At 62.2% G+C, this 17,471-nt stretch overlaps 4 protein-coding genes across 4 annotated transcripts; 3 read left to right on the top strand and 1 right to left on the bottom strand.

Moving 5' to 3' along the window:
* Positions 1 to 2,544: 2,544 nt before the first annotated feature.
* On the bottom strand, positions 2,545 to 4,392 carry CDA (cytidine deaminase). The gene is given in 5 exon segments (XM_059830092.1): positions 2,545 to 2,658; positions 3,350 to 3,407; positions 3,647 to 3,758; positions 4,099 to 4,281; positions 4,284 to 4,392. Coding segments are annotated over 5 exon segments (576 nt in total).
* Positions 4,393 to 7,139: 2,747 nt separating this feature from the next.
* Positions 7,140 to 8,030, top strand: FAM43B (family with sequence similarity 43 member B). Its single transcript, XM_059830084.1, has one exon. It carries the CDS (start codon positions 7,140 to 7,142, stop codon positions 8,028 to 8,030), a length of 891 nt encoding a protein of 296 aa, XP_059686067.1.
* A 1,545-nt stretch (positions 8,031 to 9,575) lies between these two features.
* On the top strand, positions 9,576 to 12,417 carry MUL1 (mitochondrial E3 ubiquitin protein ligase 1). The gene is made up of 4 exons (XM_059830065.1): positions 9,576 to 9,695; positions 9,799 to 9,886; positions 10,165 to 10,285; positions 11,105 to 12,417. Exons 1-4 carry the CDS (start codon positions 9,576 to 9,578, stop codon positions 11,832 to 11,834), a joined length of 1,059 nt encoding a protein of 352 aa, XP_059686048.1. The 3' UTR covers positions 11,835 to 12,417.
* A 3,601-nt stretch (positions 12,418 to 16,018) lies between these two features.
* On the top strand, positions 16,019 to 16,897 carry CAMK2N1 (calcium/calmodulin dependent protein kinase II inhibitor 1). The gene is made up of 2 exons (XM_059830089.1): positions 16,019 to 16,178; positions 16,827 to 16,897. Exons 1-2 carry the CDS (start codon positions 16,019 to 16,021, stop codon positions 16,895 to 16,897), a joined length of 231 nt encoding a protein of 76 aa, XP_059686072.1.
* Positions 16,898 to 17,471: the final 574 nt, after the last annotated feature.

Raw genomic sequence — 17,471 nt, 5'->3', positions numbered from 1 at the left:
CTGCAGGCAAGGTACAGCCTGTGCAGTGCAGGGCACAGAGCAGGACGCAGCTGGGTGTGCCTAGGGCATGGAGCAGGGCAGAGAGCACGGCACTGCCCTGGGCACGGCTTGTGCGTGCCCAGGGCACAGCCGGATGCACAGCACGGCATGGAGCAGGGCACTGCCCTGGGCATGGCTTGTGCGTGCCCAAGGCACAGCTGGATGCACAGCAGGGCACAAACCGGTGCACGGTGGGACACAGCCAGGGCACAGCCCCGGGCACAGCACGGCATGGAGCAGCGCGCTGCCCTGGGCACGGCTTCTGCATGGCCAGAGCACAGCCCGATGCACAGCAGGGCACAAACCAGGGCACAACCCAGTGCAGAGCAGGGCATGGTGCGTGGCACGACCCTGGGCATGGCTTGTGCACAGCCAGGGCACAGCCTGCTGCAGGGCAGGTCATGGAGCAAAGCACCAGCACGGCACGACCCTGGGCATGGCTTGTGCATGCCCAAGGCACAGCCTGATGCACAGCACGGCATGGAGCAGGGCACTGGCCTGGGCATGGCTTGTGCGTGCCCAAGGCACAGCCTGATGCACAGCACGGCATGGAGCAGGGCACTGCCCTGGGCATGGCTTGTGCGTGCCCAAGGCACAGCCTGATGCACAGCACGGCATGGAGCAGGGCACTGCCCTGGGCATGGCTTGTGCGTGCCCAAGGCACAGCCTGATGCACAGCACGGCATGGAGCAGGGCACTGCCCTGGGCATGGCTTGTGCGTGCCCAAGGCACAGCCTGATGCACAGCACGGCATGGAGCAGGGCACTGCCCTGGGCATGGCTTGTGCGTGGCCCAGGGCACAGCCGGATGCACAGCAGGGCACAAACCGGTGCACAGTGGGACACAGCCAGGGCACAGCAGCGCATGGAGCAGGGCACTGCCCTGGGCACGGCTCCTGCATGGCCCAGTGCACAGCAGGGCATGGTGCGTGGCACGACCCTGGGCATGGCTTGCGCACAGCCAGGGCACAGTCTGCTGCAGGGCAGGTCATGGAGCAAGGCAGCAGCAGGGCACGACCCTGGGCATGGCTTGTGCATGACCAAAGCACAGCCCGATGCACAGCAGGGTGCAAACTAGGGCACAACCCAGCGCACAGCAGGGCATGGAGCATGGCACCACCCTGGGCATGGCTTGTGCACAGCCAAGGCACAGCCCTGGGCACGGCAGGGCACAGAGCAGATCACGGCCCTGGCCACGGCTTCTGCACGGTCCAGCATGCGGTAGGGCACGGAGCAGAGCACTGTCCTGGCCACAGCTTGCGCATGGCTCAGTGCAGAGCAGGGCATGGAGCATGGCACCACCCTGGGCATGGCTTGTGTACAGCCAGGGCACAGCCGGATGCACAGCAGGGCACAAACCGGTGCACAGTGGAGCACAGCCAGGACACAGCCCAGTGCACAGCAGGGCATGGAGCATGGCACCACCCTGGGCATGGCTTGCGCGCAGCCAGGGCACAGCCTGGTGCACACCAGGGCACAACCCAGCACACAGTGGTGCACAGCCCCATGCACGGCACGGCACGGAGCAGAGGACTGCCGTGGCCACGGCTTGTGCACAGCCCAGCGCACAGCAGGGCATGGAGCGGGGCGCAGCGCAGTGCCACGCAGGGCACAGCCGGGGACACAGCTGGGCACGGCCTGTGCACGGGCAAGCAGGGCAGCACTGCCCTGGCCACGCTCTGGGCCAGGCAGTGCGCTGGTCGAGTCCTGCCTGGCAGCCCCGGGGCCCCGCTTCCCATTCCCTGTCATTCAGCATTTGCTGCAACTGCAGGAGATAAAGCAAGACTGCTTTTATTTCGCTTGGGCATAGGCAGTAATGCCCAGCCCAGCGCTGGTTGGGAAATTTAACACATTCATTTTTCATTGTGCATAATTAAATTAATATTACAATCAGCAAACGACATTACTCTGGAGACAGAAAACCCTCCAGAAGCTCTCAGGGACTCCTGTCCCTCTTCATACCCACAAATGGCATAAAAGCAAAGAAAATAAGCCGGAGAGAAAGGAGCGAAGGACACGCTCAGCATGGTAACTGTCCAGTTCCAGCAAATCACCTAATCTGAATTGGCTTATTAATAACCGCTGGGGTCAGTGGAGCCTTTCCTTTTTGCTTCTCATTTAGAGTTGAAGAATTCAGCATTTTCCCAAACAATGATTTTGCATTATTCGGGAGTGGTTTCTGTACCAACAAGCACGACCTTGAGCCGTGCATCAAATCCTTTTCTGTCTGTGAACTTCCCCCTCGCCTACAGCGATATCTGGACACTTTTTTCCTAATAAAAGGGAATTTCTATGATTTAATTTCCCCATTTCCCTGGGGCGAGGTGGGTCTGGCATCTGTGAATCAGCACTGAATCAGAAGATGAGCGAGAGGAACGGATAACTTAACACTATAAACGCATTTCCCATTGCATCGTCCCCAAAAAGCTCGCTACACTCTGGGGAAATTGGGGAAAACCACCCTCCCCTGCTGCCGAAGGCCAAAGGCCGGTAGCGGCCGCGCCGCTCACACCTTCTTCAGGTCCTCGGGGCCGAAGGAGAGCGGCAGCAGCTCCTCCAACCTCTTGACGATATATGTGCCGTCCGCTTTGGTCAGGTAGACGTCCCAGTCCGTGCCGAACTAGAGGAGAAGAGGGGGGAGAAGTGCCCAATACAAAACCTGCGCTTCTTCCTCAAATTACCTAAATAATCCTTTTTTTTTTGATGGGTTTGCGGGGAGCATCCCCCTCTATTGCATGTATTTTGGGGTGGCTTTTCAGCGTCACCTGCCCTGGGAGGTATTTTGGGTTCAGATCCTGCGGTTTTGTCCCCCTCCAGGGTGAGCCCCGGTGCCTCCGAACCCGCCGAATCCAGCCTTCAAACCGAGCCCCCCGACCCGTTAAATATTAACCACCCAAAAGCGGGCTGTGGGTGCGGGGGTGCCCACAGGGAGGAGGGAGGCGAGAGCGGGACAGGCTCCGCGGGGAGCTCGGCTTTTGCAGGAAAACCCCCATTTTCAGGCTGGGGCGACAGCTCCGGGGCCGAACTCTGCACCCAGCAGCTCCCGGGAGAAATAAAACCCCCTGGGGAGGGTGAGTTAATGAATTACTGCCGGGCACCCGCTCCCGTGGGACAGGGAGAAATACCCCTTTCCCAGCGGATAGTGCAATTTGAGGAGCCCAGAGGTGGCCCTGGGGCTGGGGGCTTGCAACCCCCCCACTTTGCACCTCCGGGTGTTTTGGGGGGAGATGCCTGGGGTCAGGAGATGATGCCTGGGGTCAGGGGATGATGCCTGGGGTCAGGAGACAAGGGGCACCCGCGCGAGCTGTCACCTCTCTCATCACTTGTCTGCAGGCGCCGCAGGGCGTGATGAACTGGTCCCCCATGTCACTGCCAAAGGAGAAGGGCACAGAGCTCAGTCTCGCGGTCGGAGGGGGGGGACACACCTGCAGAAGACCTTCATGCAGCAATAAATACGGAGTCACAGCAGATTTTCCCCCCGAGTCCTCCAAAAAATCATACAAAAACCTGCCTCCCCCCCCAGAACGCTCAGGCTGCTGCAGCAGAAGCTGCCCCTTGGGCGCACCGGGGGTCTTCCCGCTGGCCCCCCCAGCCCGGCGCGTCCTTACCTGGCGATGGCCATGGCTCTGAAGCTGGTGTGCCCCTCGGAGATGGCTTTCTGGATGGCGGTGCGCTCGGCGCACACCCCCAGACTGTAGCAGGCGTTCTCCACGTTGCACCCTGCGGGGAAGCCACCGGCACCCGCTCAGCCACCCCGAACCCCACCGGCTTCCCTCCGGGCGATTTTAGGAGGGGGAATTTGCAAAGAAAAGCCATTTTCCGTGCTCACCGCCCAATCCCAGGCTCTCGCCAACGCATTCCCTGCTTCCCCTATTTATTTCCCGTATTTTCCCATCCGCCACGATCTTTGGCTCGCTCTGGGATGGCGGCTGCCAAGAGGCAGACGGGGGTGGAGGGGACCAGCACCCTGTGCCGACCCCACTGCACCCCCATGCCTGGCCAAAGGGTTGCGGGGGGGGACCCCAAAACGCAAGGGGGGGGTTTCACAGCCCCGGCTTACCAGAGAAGATCTCCCCGCCGGTGGTGAGCAGTGCGGCGCCCACCGGGAAGCGGCTGTAGGGGCAATAGGCGCAGTTTTTGGCCTCCCGGCTGCGGCGCAGCAGGAGCTGCAGGCACTCACCCTGGGGGCGGCCCGGGGGGGCAGCGGGGGCCGGGCGCTGCCCGTCACCCTCCATGCCTGCACCCGCCTGCCCTGCCCGCTGACGCCGCGGTTAAATATTTCCTCGCCTGGAAAACAGGCTGGCCGGCCCCGCCGGGATAACGCCCCGGCGTGCGGCCGAACTCCGGGAAGCATCCCTGACCCCCAAAGCATCGGGCTCGGGGGTTCCTGCGTCCCCTCCCTGCCTGCTGTCTCATTTTTTCCAATTTCTCTTTTTTTTTACCTCTTCTCTGTCCCAGCAGAGCATTTTTCCCCGCCGCCTTGGTGGTTTTTTCCTCCCCATTTGAAAACTGGTTGCACGGCTCCACGGGAAAATGTCATTAAATCACTCCTGGGGGGAAGGAACAACAGCTCCTGATTAGTGAGATCAAAAGAAATAAATTAATTTGATTGAAAACAGAAAAAATAATATATATCTCTCTCACACACATTTTCCCAGGTCTTTTAACTACCGGCTGCTGGGCAGCAGGGAAAGCTGGCTGAAGACAGAGGCGATAAAAGCCCGTTCCGGGATGCCCTCACGCCGCTCAAGCCCAAGTTCGGTTCAGCTGGTGCTTCCATGGGCATCAGCCCACGCCGGGTAAAGGACTCCCAGGATGTCTGGCTGATCAGCAAATTGCTCTTTAATTAAAGAGATGTCTTTTTTTCCCCTTGCTGGAGGAGCTTAATGCCCCATTTTCTGGCGGCAAGGACGGTGTCATGGCCCCCATTGATTTATCACTGGGATTTTTGTCCAGTTTGCTGGATTTTGGGAGAATTTTGACCTTATCCGCTGGTTTTGCCAGCAAATCTTGGCGCTGCTGACAAGTCATGACAGGCTGAGACGTGGTGCCTGAATTGGCAGCAGCCTCCGATGTGGTGTAAACGCCGGGCGCTGTGAACGGAGCGTGGGGCAGCAAGAGGACCACGGGCACCCCAGGAAATCAAAGCCGGAACGCTGAGATCAGTATTGTCCCAGGGGACAACTGAGGGACCCACCTTCCTCGCACTGTGCAGGTGCTTGTTCACCCTGGAACCTAATGACAACAGTTAGCTACTTGCAAGGGCAGTCAGTCAAGGCAATAGGCAGCTAGAGGAGGGATTGGCAGCCCTGAATCAGCTCAGAGCTCTTTTTTCAGCTTTCAAAGTGCAAATCCTGGTTGTTTTCCCATCTAAAATGAGCTGCCGATACTCCTGTGCCCCCCACCCCATTACACAGCACGATCGCCCCAAAACCTGGGAGAGAAAAGGAAAACCAGCCCCAGAGCAGCTGGTGGGAGGCACTGCAGGAGAAGGCCGGAGCAGGGGGACCCCCCTCCTAAATAATGTGGCATCTATAAATAAATGAGCTCCCGGGGAGGGTTTAAACCTGCCCTGTCGATATGAACACCAAGCAATGAAATCCAGAGTCCTTACCTCTGTTGATGAGGGCGAAAACAGAGAGAGGGCGAAATCACAAGAGATAGAGGCTGGTGTGGATAGAAAACTTCTTCATTTGCACTAATTCACGAATTGGCACCTCCCTGAAACCATCCTCACGCCTGGAGCAAACCGCACACCCCGAACGGCAGCAGAAAAGCCGAAAACCACACAAACTCGTGCATTTTTTATTATTTTGGCTGCAAAAACCTACGATGCTGCCGAGGCCACGGCAGCGAGAGAAGCGGGACTGGCGCTGCCTGCCTGCGAAGCAGCTATTTTAAGGTTGCAGTTGCTTGGCTCAAACCGTAGAAAAGCTGGGGAGCTGCTGGGAAATGGCTTCCCGCTCCCTGCAACACCCCGCTCGGGTTTTCCTCCCCAAGTGGACTAAAACTGGGGGCACACACTGTTACTTTACCCCTTTCTCCTCCCCATTTTTTAATCCCAAGGCAGCCAGAGCATCTTTGTGGGTCCCCAAACCCAGGGGTCTCCCCACTGCACCCACAAGAAGCCCCAGGTGGTAAAAAAAAGTGGAGATTAGGGTTTGAACGAAAGGAGCTGAATCCTGAACAGCCTCAGGCTCCACTGCAGGGCGGAAATCTCACAGGCAACCTGCAGCGCTCCCCAAAAATCCCCCCCAGGCTGTGCTGCTCCGAAATGGCATTTCATTTTCCCCAGAGAGAAGCCATCCCTGGTCCTTGGCCGGAGTTAAAAGCAACAGGTTGAAAGCCAAAAGCTCAGCCCAAGAGGGAGGACCTGGCTGGCTTGGAAATAATGGGGAAAAAAATGGGGTTTCTGGGGCAACAAACGCCAGCAAACCTGCAGGATCTGCAAACCCCGGCACACCCCCTCGTGCAATGCTTAGGTTTGGGGAAAAAAACCCTCTTTCCTCATGCTGGGGTCAGGAGCCGATGTCCGACCCTCCCAAAAATCATCCCCCCGGATCCTGCCCTCATTTCCCCCCAAGCAGGTGGGTGCTGGGGGTCTGGCTGCTGCATGGTGGTGGGGGGGTGTCTTTATTTTACCAGCATCTTTCTTTCCCTGCCGGAGCGTGAACCGAGCGCGTGTCCGGTGGCGTGCACGGTGGCGGGGGGCGTCCGCCGGCGGCTCCCCGCGTGCTCGGGGCCGGGGCGACGCGGCGTCGCGGGGAGGTGGAGCAGCCCACGGAGAGCTGCGTCCCCGCAGCCGCTGCCGCTCCCGCAGCAGGCGCAGGCGGCAGCCGGAACGCGGCGGTTCCTTGGCCGAGCGGCTCCGCATCCTCCGTGGGCAGACGGCATCGGATACGGCAGCTGCATCCCACCGCGTCGGGGTAGGGGCATCCCCCCTGGGTGGGGGGGTGCAGGGGCACCCCCCAGCCAGCTTTTGGGTCCGGGGCAGGGGGGGTGTCCCTCTGCTCGCAAGGGGGTCGGCGGGGGCCATCGCAGCAGGGCTGGGATTAGTGGAGGTGTGCGGGGCGGCCGGAGGGGCCCCTCGGCGGAGCGGAGATGCTGCCCTGGCGCCGGAGCAAGTTCGTGCTGGTAGAAAATGAACGTAAGTGTAAAGGCAAGAGCCTGGGGCCGGGGCTGAGCTACGCCGCGTTGCTGGCCGGCTTCCTGCGCTCCTGCCCGGACCTCCTGCCTGACTGCCCACTCGAGCGGCTGGGCAGCGTCTTCCGCGGCAAACGCCAGAAAGTGGAGCTGAACAAGGAGGACCCGACGTACACGGTGCGGTACCTGGGCAACGCTGTCACCCTGCATGCCAAGGGCGAGGGCTGCACGGAGGAGGCGGTGGGCAAGATCTGGGCTAAGAGCGACGCGGGGGCCGGCGGGGCCAAGATGAAGCTGACGTTGGGACCCCAAGGCATCCGTATGACCCCCTGCGAGAAGGGAGCCCGCCGGCCGGGCCACGCGTACCTCCTGCACCGCATCACCTACTGCGCTGCTGACCGCCGGCACCCCAAGGTCTTCGCCTGGGTTTACCGGCACCAGGTGAAGAACAAGGCGGTGGTGCTGCGCTGCCACGCCGTCCTGGTCTCCAAAGCCGACAAGGCGCGCGCCATGGCCCTGCTCCTCTACCAGACCTCCGCCTCCGCCTTCAACGAGTTCAAGCGCCTCAAGAGGCAGAACGATTTCCGCCATGTCCAGCAGCAGCTCCTTGGCGACGCCATCGTCCCCTTGGTGCCCCTCCGCAGGCTGCTCAACGCCAAGTGTCCCTACCGCCCGCCCGCCGAGAGGGCCCGCTGCGCCCCCCGCCTCAGCTCCATCCTGGAGGAGGAGGAGGAGGAGGCCTTCGGCACTGGGGCACCCCGGGGGGACGGCGGTCCCGCTGCCGTGCTGCGGCTGGCCAGGGAGATGCGGGGGTGCAGCCTGCGTGGCCCCCGGCCCCTAGCGTGCTGAGGAGCAGCAGCAGGTCACCCCATTTCAGGGACAAGGTGCCCTCCCCGCGTCCCAAGCCGAAGTCGGACCCTCCTCGGGGACGAATCTGGACAAGACGGTGGCTTCATTTGCAAGGAAGACCCCTTGGGGGGGAGGTTTGCACCCCGGGGACCCCCCCGGCCCCCGCACACAAACCCGCTCTCGTGCCTCCTCCGCAGCGGCCATAATAAAGTCGATGTGTGTTTTCTGTGGTGTAACGGTGCCTCTGTCTCGCCTGGACCAAGCCCTGGCAAACGGGAGAGGAAGAGTTAAGCTCAGCACCGAGGTAGTTTGGGGGGTTTACATGGAATTTACCCCTCGAAAGGGAAGCCGAGCCCAGCGGTGGGGGGGGGGTGCAGGGTCCCAGCTCTTTCTGCACCCTCCCTGCGGCACCAAGGGCTGGTGAGAGCCGCTCCATGTAGTCATGGCAACTCGGTTTTTTAAATATAGAGCTGGGGGGGCGGCACAAGGCCGCCTGCGCCAGGGAGGCTGCGATGGGGGTTTGGCCCCTCCGACCCCCATTGGAGAGCAGGGCTTGCCTGCATCCCCCAATGCCCACCCCAAAAGCAGCGCCAGGGCCTTGAACATCAATAATTTACCAAAAATTACTATTTTTTCCTCTCCTTTTGCTGCTTTCCCAGAATAAGCAATGCCAAGGGGATAGCTGGGGGGAACAGGGACATGTTCCCCCCCCAGCACAGGGCTTGCAGGGACCTGCCAGCCTGGCCGCGGCCCTGCGTGGGGTGCGGGAGAACGACCCTACAAAATGGGGCTGGGGGTGCGTCCCTATGGGCCCCATGCTGAGCCATGTCCTCGCAGTGGGGGGGCCCTTCGGAGCCGTGGGGTGCTGCTGCCCCACACCCCGGTGAGGGGGTGTAAACCCACCCCCCCCAAGGTGCTACAGGGCTGGGGTTTGGGCAGAACCCCCCTCCACAGCTCAGGGGGGGACAGGCTTTGGCCTGACACCTCCCAGACTTAGCGGGGAGCTGGGATTTGGGCTGCCCACCACCACCAAGGCCCTGGGGGGGCACTGGAGCTGCCCCCCCACCCCCCCGGGGTCCTGGGTGTATTGGGATTTGGGCCCTGCTACTGCAGTCCGGGGGGGGGAGCTGGGATTTGGGCTAATCCCCCCCAAAGGCCTTGTGGGGCCGGGGTTTAGCCTCTCTCCCAAGACCCCGGGAGGGGCTGGGATCTGGCCTGCCCCCCCCCAAGGCCTCGGGGCTGGGATTTACCCCCCCTAAGGCCCTGTGGGGCCGGGATCCGGCCCGCCTTCCCCCTCCCAGGCCCTGTGGGGCTGAGATTTGGGCTCCCCCGGCCCCCCAGCAAAGCCCTGAGGGGAGCTCAGGGCCCTTAGCGCCGGGTTGGGCCCCCCGCCCGTCTCCCCCCGCCCGTCTCCGCCCGCCCGGAGCGGCGGCCCTGGCGGACCCCGTCTCTATGGTCGCCGTCCGCCCGCCAGAGCGTCGTGCGTTGCGTCATCATTCGGCGCCGGCGGCCGGTTGCCGCGGTAACGGTGCGGCAGCGGCGGCCATGGAGGGCGGCGGGCGGCCCTCGGCCGCACAGGCCGCGCTGTTGGCCGCCAGCACCGCCCTCACCGCCCTGGTCTACTCCGTCTACCGGCAGAAGGCCCGCGTCGCCCGTGGCCTCGAGGTGGGTGCGAGGGGCCTCGGGCGGCGCGCACGGGCCCGGGCCCGGGCCCGGACCGCGGCCTGGTCCCGTCGGCTGAGCCGCGGCCTCCGTTTCCTCCCCGCAGGGCGCCAGGAGGGTCCGGCTGGACGGGGACTTGCGGACGGTGCTGCTGGAGGCGCCAGGGCGCTGCGTCCCCTACGCGGTTATCGAAGGTAGGGGCAGGGCCCAAAGCGGGGGCGATGGGGGCGCATCCTCACCCCAACTGCCCCCTCACCGGGTGGGTTTCATCCCCAGCGCCACGGTTCTGCTCCCATCAGCTCATCTCCCCCTTGTCAGGCGGCCACCGGCTATCCTGATGGCTCAAAACACAAGCTTTCGGCTCTTCAGCCCCCCCATCTTGTTCAGATACTGCCCATACTCACTGTACACAATAAGAAACGGAGCAGAAAATTAACGAGCATCTCACACCCACTTTGGATTTGTCTTTCAGGTGTGGTGCGGTCCGTTAAGGAGACCCTGAGCAGCCAGTTTGTGGAGAACTGCAAGGGTGTCGTTCAGAGGCTGACGCTGCAGGAGCATAAGATGGTGTGGAACCGAACAACGCACCTCTGGTACGTGCCCGGCGCCCACGAGCATCCGGCTTTCAGACCGGCTGAGCTGCCCTCGGAGGACCTGACATGCTGAAATTACTTCAGGCGTGGCCAGAGTGACCAAGGTGCCCCAGACCAGGACCCCACAGTGGCCCCGTTACAGCTGCCGAAATGGGGCACGTTTGGCTATTTTCAGGGCTGTAGCCTTTCAGCGTTCGTATAGGGGCTGTAGATGACGAGCACGTAGAGTAACCCAACGTGGGCAGAGCATTTATCAGCAGCCCCACGTTGCTGTTATGGAGGTGGCCACAGGACAGCATTTCCCGAGCAGAACGGCACCTTCAAAACAGAAATTCAGTTGGATTTGGGTGATACCTGCACCCAGGGGACCTGAGGATGGTCCCGAGAGCAGCCTGGCCCATGAGAGCTGCTGAAAGGAGAGCATGGCAATGCTCTTTGAGCCTTGGTTAATTGGATAACGCTTATCAAATTTGCATGTGTGACAGGCAGCGCTTCTCCTTGCGGGACGGTTTCTGCCAGCCGGGAATGCCACAGGGAGATGAGGGGGAATTAGGTGGGCCGAAGCGGTCTCCCGGTGATGGTGGAAGCCCATGCTACTTCCACAGGGACTGCAGAAGTGTTGAGGTGAGGGCGGAGGGCGATGTGCCATGAGGGGAAAGGCGCCGCTCTCCAGTGAGTCCCACCCAGATAAACTTCGCTCAGGGCAGGTGGCGGCTGGCAGTCCCCAAAAATGGCAGGTCAGCCCACAAGTTGTTTCCCTGCCGGCCTCGGGGGAAGCACTAATGCTCGCGTTTGCTTTATCCCCTTCTCCTTCTCCAGGAACGACTATGAGAAGATCATCCACCAGAGAACCAACACCACTCCCTTCGACCTGGTCCCTCAGGAGGAAGGTGCCAGCGTCACCGTCAGGGTGATGAAGCCACTGGACGCCGCCGAGCTCAGCCTGGAGACAGTGTACGAGAAATTTCATCCCTCTGTCCAGTCCTTCACTGATGTCATCGGACACTACATCAGCGGAGAACGCCCGAAGGGCATTCAGGAGACAGAGCAGATGCTGAAGGTGGGCACAGCGCTGACGGGAGTGGGAGAGCTGGTCCTGGACAACACCACGATCAAGCTGCAGCCCCCGAAGCAGGGCATGCCCTACTACCTGAGCAGCGTGGATTTCAACTCCTTGCTGCAGAAACAAGAGTCGAACGTCCGGTTCTGGAAAATCCTGACCGTCATTTTTGGTTTTGCCGCCTGCGCCGTCCTCTTCTTCATCCTACGGAAGCAATACCGGCATCACCGAGAGAGGCGGCACCTCAAGCAAATGGAGGATGAATTCCGGCAGGCCCAGGAGCGCCTGATGCGCGAAATGAACGTGGAGGGTGGAGAGACGCTGAAAAACGCCTGTGTCATCTGCTTGAGCAACACCAAATCCTGCGTCTTCCTGGAGTGTGGGCACGTTTGCTCTTGCAACGAGTGCTACCGGGCTCTCCCCGAGCCCAAAATGTGCCCCATCTGCAGGCAGGCCATCTCCAGGGTGGTTCCCTTATACAACAGTTAAATTTCTGTGGCCGGGGCGAGCTTTTGGCATTAAAGCTGCCCCTCGCAAAGGGGTTTTCTCGCCTCGCTGCTTGGGTGGTTGATTTTAGGGAAGGGGAGGGAGCTTGAGTGAGCAGGGTGCTTCCACTGGGGTGCAGAGCCAAGTCTTAAAAGGCGACGGTCCAGCTGATCAGGGCTCACGTCGCAGTCCGGAGGCTTTCGGCGCGGGAGACGAGGAGTCCTCGCAAAGGGTGCGGCGCTCAGCTGGGGGATGCAGTTTCAACCTCTTCTGTTAAGAGTCAGACTCTTGGGGTTTGCGTTGCGGTTTACTAAAATACCCAGCTTATAAAAACGTTGTAGGGAAAAAAAAAAAGACATATTACGGCTTCTCAGGGGCTGCAGAATTTGGGCGACGCTGCCACCTGGCTCCAGGGACTGACGGAGCAGGATGGGCTTTCAGAGAGCTTGGGGGGGGGTTTGCGTGAACACAAGTAATTTTGTAATCATCCGCGAAATCAGTTTGTGACGTATCGCGCCAGGACACGAGAATGGGGAGGTGAAAACGCTGTGGCCGATTTCCACGCTTGGCTTGAGCTGGGATAGAAAATGAGATGTAAAGTAATAAAATAGGACAAGAAGTGTGTTTGTCTCGGATCATTACATGACGCTGAGGGGGGTGACGGAATCTGCTGCCCCTCTGCGCTCCCCGGGGGGTACACGCTGTGCTGATAATCACCGGAGGAACATAAATCGCCCCGAGCGGTGATTGAGGTCGGGGTAAGGGGGGGTGGGATCGTGTCCCTCTGCACTGAATCTGATACCGATCATGACGGATACAGCTCTCCCCCTTGTCTGTACCAAAACCCCCAAACTTTCACCCAGAAAAGGAAGATTCCCTTCCCTGACTACCCCCTTTTGCCGTAAATCATGTACGGTAATGGCACCTGAGAGAATTAATGACGCTTCAATTAACGTTTGCTGTGGAGGGCACCGAGTTTTCGATTAGAGAAACACAGGGGAGGGGTGGGGGAGCCCTTGGTTTGGGAGCCGGGAGTAGGAAGAGTTGAAAATCCCGGGGTCCAAAGCGGCCCCCAGGATTTGGGGGAAGACCCTGCGCTCCATCCGATGCCTGCGGGCAGGCAGAGCTGCTCGCATCCCCCTGAGGGCTCCCCGTCCCCCGGCACATTTAAAAAATAATAATTTTCCATCGGCTGCCAGAACAAATGGTGAATTTAACAAGGAAACGAGTTGTTTCCTCGTTAAACGTTAACTAGACTGGCCGGGCAGCGTCCGGAGGCCGCTGTGGTTGTGTGGCACAAACCCATGGGTTTAATTTCTCCAGCGGCCCGAGGAGTGGGGCCTTGGGAAGCCCCAGCGCCGGGAAGGGCCTCATCCAGCCCGTCCCACCGGCTGTAGATGGCGGTGGCTGCCCGCCGCAGCGAGGCTGCCTGCCTGTGCGCTGCCTGCCAGTGGGAAAAGCCAGTATCCCAGCGGGAAAAGCCAGAATCCAGCTCGCTGGCAAAGGTGTCCCTCCTCTCCCTGCGGTTATCGCCCTGCCTTGTCCTTCGTGCCCTTCTGCTGCTGCCAGAAAATAAAATCTCCTTTTATCAGTGGCTCAAAGTGCATCGTGGGGAAAAAAAAAAAACAAACAAGAAACCTCCAAGGCTTTCCACGAGGGATTGGCTCTGCCAAATCACACACCGTCTTCCCGACAGCGTGGATTTAGGATCTGGACCAGCTGAGACCCTGACTCCCTTTCTTAAAAGGAGTTTTCTGCTGTTAAAAAAATCATATTTAGAGGCTTTTTTTTGGCCATACCTGGGCTGCCTCTGCTTTTTCCAGCCTCTCTGCTGTCCCTGCGCGCCTCTGCGTGATCAAATTACCAGGTGCGGACTCCTGGGCAGCGTGCGGAGCACCCGGTGCCCCCCTTTTTTGGGGTTTATTGATGACCCCATGCCACGGTTAATTAAAGGCTGGAGTCTTTTCCACTCCATTACTGCCTATCACCCCCTGCGCCGTATGAAGGCTTTGCCTTTCCCTCCCTGGCTGTGGTTTCCTGGGGACCAACCACCCCAAAAAGCCTCGTCCCCTCGATGGGGACAGCGGGGACGTCACCCCCCCCAGGCAGATGGGTGCAGGATGCGGCCTCGAGCCTTGGTGTTTTCCCCAGGGAACAGAGCCATCACGCGAAGCCTAAAAATACGCTTTTGGGGGGGCTGTGCTTTCCCCGTTACCTTTTGCCTCCTGTTTTCAAGCTTTCCCCCGTGATATCTCGGGCGTAGACGCAACCTTATGTAAGGAGCTGACAGCTCGGGGGTGTGCGGGGGTGCGCGGGAGGGGGGGGCTCGTGTGGCTCCGGGAGCTGAGGAGTTCAGCAAACGAGGGGTTTGGAGATGGGAGCAGCCCCGGAGCAGCGCGCCCCGGCCCCGGCGTCGCAGGGCACCCTGTGCTTCCCATGCCCCCATCCTGCTCGGCCCCAAAACGAGCCGGGCTCCCGCTTCCGGAGAAATCCGCTGGCGGAGATGTAACCCAGCCTTGTGCAAATGGGTGTTTGGCTGCTGTCCCCACTGTCCCCCCCCCAACACTCTGCTTAGCAGGGGATGCACCAGGGATGCCCGAACCCCCCCGTATAGCTGTGGTTTTCCCCAAAACGATAGCCCCAGCCTTCCCATCGCCCCTTGCCCAGGCTGGCTCGCTTTGCCGGGCAATAACCCCCATGACCCGCGCTGCTGCGGCAACACCGGGGGGAAAACCCCATGGAAAGCTTGCAGCGACCCCAAAGCCCTCCCGGGAGAGGCTTGTGCAGGGACACATTCTGGGGACCAACAACCGAGAGCGCCCGGACAACTCCCCGCCTTGCAGCCCCCCACGAAGGGCCAGAGGCCCCACGATGGCTCATTTCTGCTGGGGTCTGCAGGGCAGACGTGGGGCTGAGCCCACACTCCCTGGGGACGGGTGCTGGGCTCCCCAGGGATGCTGTGGGGCAGTTCCACGCTCAGCAGGGATGCTGCAGAGAGCTCTGCGCTCCCCAGATGTGGCTGTGGGGCAGCCTAGGCTCCCCAGGGATGTTGTAGGGCAGCTCCAGGCTCCCCAGGAGTGGCTGTGGGGCAGCCTGGGCTCACCGGGGGTTGCTGTAGGGCAGCTCCAGGCTCTACAGGGATAGTGTGGGGCAGCTCCGGGCTCATCAGGGATACTGCAGGGCACCCCGGGGATGCTGCGGGGCAGCTCAGGGCTCCCCAGATGCAGCTGTAGGGCAGCCTAGGCTCCCCAGAAGTGCTGTGGGGCACCCCGGGGATGCTGTGGGGCAGCTCAGGGCTCCCCAGAGGTGGCTGTGGGGCAGCCTAGGCTCCCCAGATGTGCTGTGGGGCACCCCGGGGATGCTGTGGGGCAGCTCGGGGCTCCCCAGAGGCGGCTGTGGGGCAGCCTAGGCTGCCCAGACGTGCTGTGGGGCACCCCGGGGATGCTGTGGGGCAGCTCGGGGCTCCCCAGAGGTGGCTGTGGGGCAGCCTAGGCTCCCCAGATGTGCTGTGGGGCACCCCGGGGATGCTGTGGGGCAGCTCGGGGCTCCCCAGAGGCGGCTGTGGGGCAGCCTAGGCTCCCCAGACGTGCTGTGGGGCACCCCGGGGATGCTGTGGGGCAGCTCGGGGCTCCCCAGAGGCGGCTGTGGGGCAGCCTAGGCTCCCCAGGGATGCTGCGGGGCAGCTCAGGGCTCCCCAGAAGTGCTGTGGGGCAGCCTGGGCTCACCGGGGGTTGCTGTAGGGCAGCTGCAGGCTCTACAGGGATAGTGTGGGGCAGCTCCGTTCTCCCCAGGGCGGCTGCGGGGCAGCTTAGGGCACCCTGGGGACGGTGCGCGGCAGCTCCGGGCTCCGCGGGGACGCTGCGGGACAGGCCGGCGGGGCCGCCCCGGGGATCCCGGGGGTACGGGGGGGGGGGGGTGCAGCCCACCGGGGGCGGTGCCGGTGCCGCTGCCGGGGGCCGTGCCGCGCCCGCCCCGTCCCGCCCGGTCCCGCCTCCCGCTCCTCTATCGCCGCCGCCGCCGGAGCCGCCGCCGCAGCCGCCGAGCCGCCAGCAGCGCCGGGCCGGGCCGGGATGTGACGGGGCGGCCGCCCCGCGCCCCGCTGCGCCGCTGCCCCGGGCCCGCGGGCCCCGCGCCCCGGGAGGCTGTCGGGGGGCGGCGGCGGCGGCGGGCCCCCCCCCGCCGCCCCCATGTCGGAGGGGCCGCCCTACGGCGAGGGGCAGCTGGCGGGGGACGCGGCCGTGGGGCAGCTGCCCTTCCCCGTCCGCCTCCGCGGCCCCGACGGCCTCCTCGCCGGCGGGCAGGGCAAGCGGCCGCCCAAGCTGGGGCAGATCGGCCGCAGCAAGAGAGGTGGGTGCCGGCGGGGACGGGCGCCGGGACCTTCCCCGGGGCCGGGGCACCGCGCGGACCTTCGCCGGGGATGGGGCGCCGGGTGCCGTCCCGGGGGGAGCGGGGACCCCGCGGGGCGCCGCCTCCCAGGGAGCTTTCCCCGGGGATGCAGGACCCCGGGGGCCGTCCCCAGGGGCAGGGCACGGTGCAGCGGGGTCCCCGAGCACCTTCCGCGGGGCGGGGGGTAGCGGGGACCTTCCCTGGGGACAGGGCACTGCGCCCCGGGCACTGGGCCGGGGTGTAGGGCAGCAGGGAGCATCCCCCGGGACAGGGCATCGCGCCCTGGGGACCATCCCGGGGCGTAGAGGTGAAGGGACCTTCCTTGGGGACAAGGCACCGGGTCCCTGGGACTTTGCCAGGGCGTAGGGACCTTCCCCAGGGACAGGGCACCGTGCAGCGGGTACCCCGTGGGATGTCAGGTATGGTGTACCGGTACCCACCCCGGGGCACCGTGCCGGCTCCGGGCCAGCTTTGCCGCCAGCCGCACCAGGGATGCGGGCCATCCCCCCCAAACCCACCCCAGGGTGCCCACCACCCCGGGGTGACCTTGGGAGAAGAGAGCACGGCGGCAGCGTATACATCACCCTTATGGTTTTTTCTGCTTTCCAGTGGTTATTGAAGATGATAGAATTGATGATGTGCTGCAGAATCTCTCGGAAAAGGCCCCTCCCGGTGTTTAAAGCCTCCCCAGGGATGCTCGGCTGAAGCCGAGGGGGGCCATGGGGGGCCGGTTTACAATGGCACAGGTTATCGGCAAAAAATAAAAGCCCCACAACACCGCAGCGAGCGCGCCGAGCAAGCACTTGGAGAGCCGTCCTCGCCCGCCTGCAATCCCCACCGCACAGCAGCGCATCCCGCTCCTCCAGGAGACGCGCGGAGGGGAGGGTGGCGAGCGAGACAAAGCCCAGCGACAAATAGAAAAATAATAATAAATTAAAAAAAAAAAATTAATTGGAAAAATAATCACCTGCTCCAAACCCCCTACCCCAACCCGCCGACGCGAGGGATGAACGGAGGTGTCACGCCGCGGCCCTGAATTACTTGTGATTTCTTTTCTCGGTCCGACGAACCTTGCGCCACGCTAAATCAGGGGGTAAGAGGAAAAGGGGCAGCAAAAGGGGGGGGGGCAGCCCCCGGGGTCTCCCCCCGGCCAGGGTTGTTCCCAGCGGGCACCTTGTTTACATTATTTAATCTTGCAAAAATGAATCCGTGCACTTGGATGTACCACGCTATCCCCTTCCTTATGATTTTTTA

Source organism: Gavia stellata, chromosome 27 (genome assembly GCF_030936135.1).
Source record: "Gavia stellata isolate bGavSte3 chromosome 27, bGavSte3.hap2, whole genome shotgun sequence".
In the NCBI taxonomy this organism is placed as follows: Eukaryota; Metazoa; Chordata; class Aves; order Gaviiformes; family Gaviidae; genus Gavia; species Gavia stellata.
The sequence above is the reverse complement of the archived record's forward strand: the minus strand, read 5'-3'. Positions and strand labels throughout refer to the sequence as shown.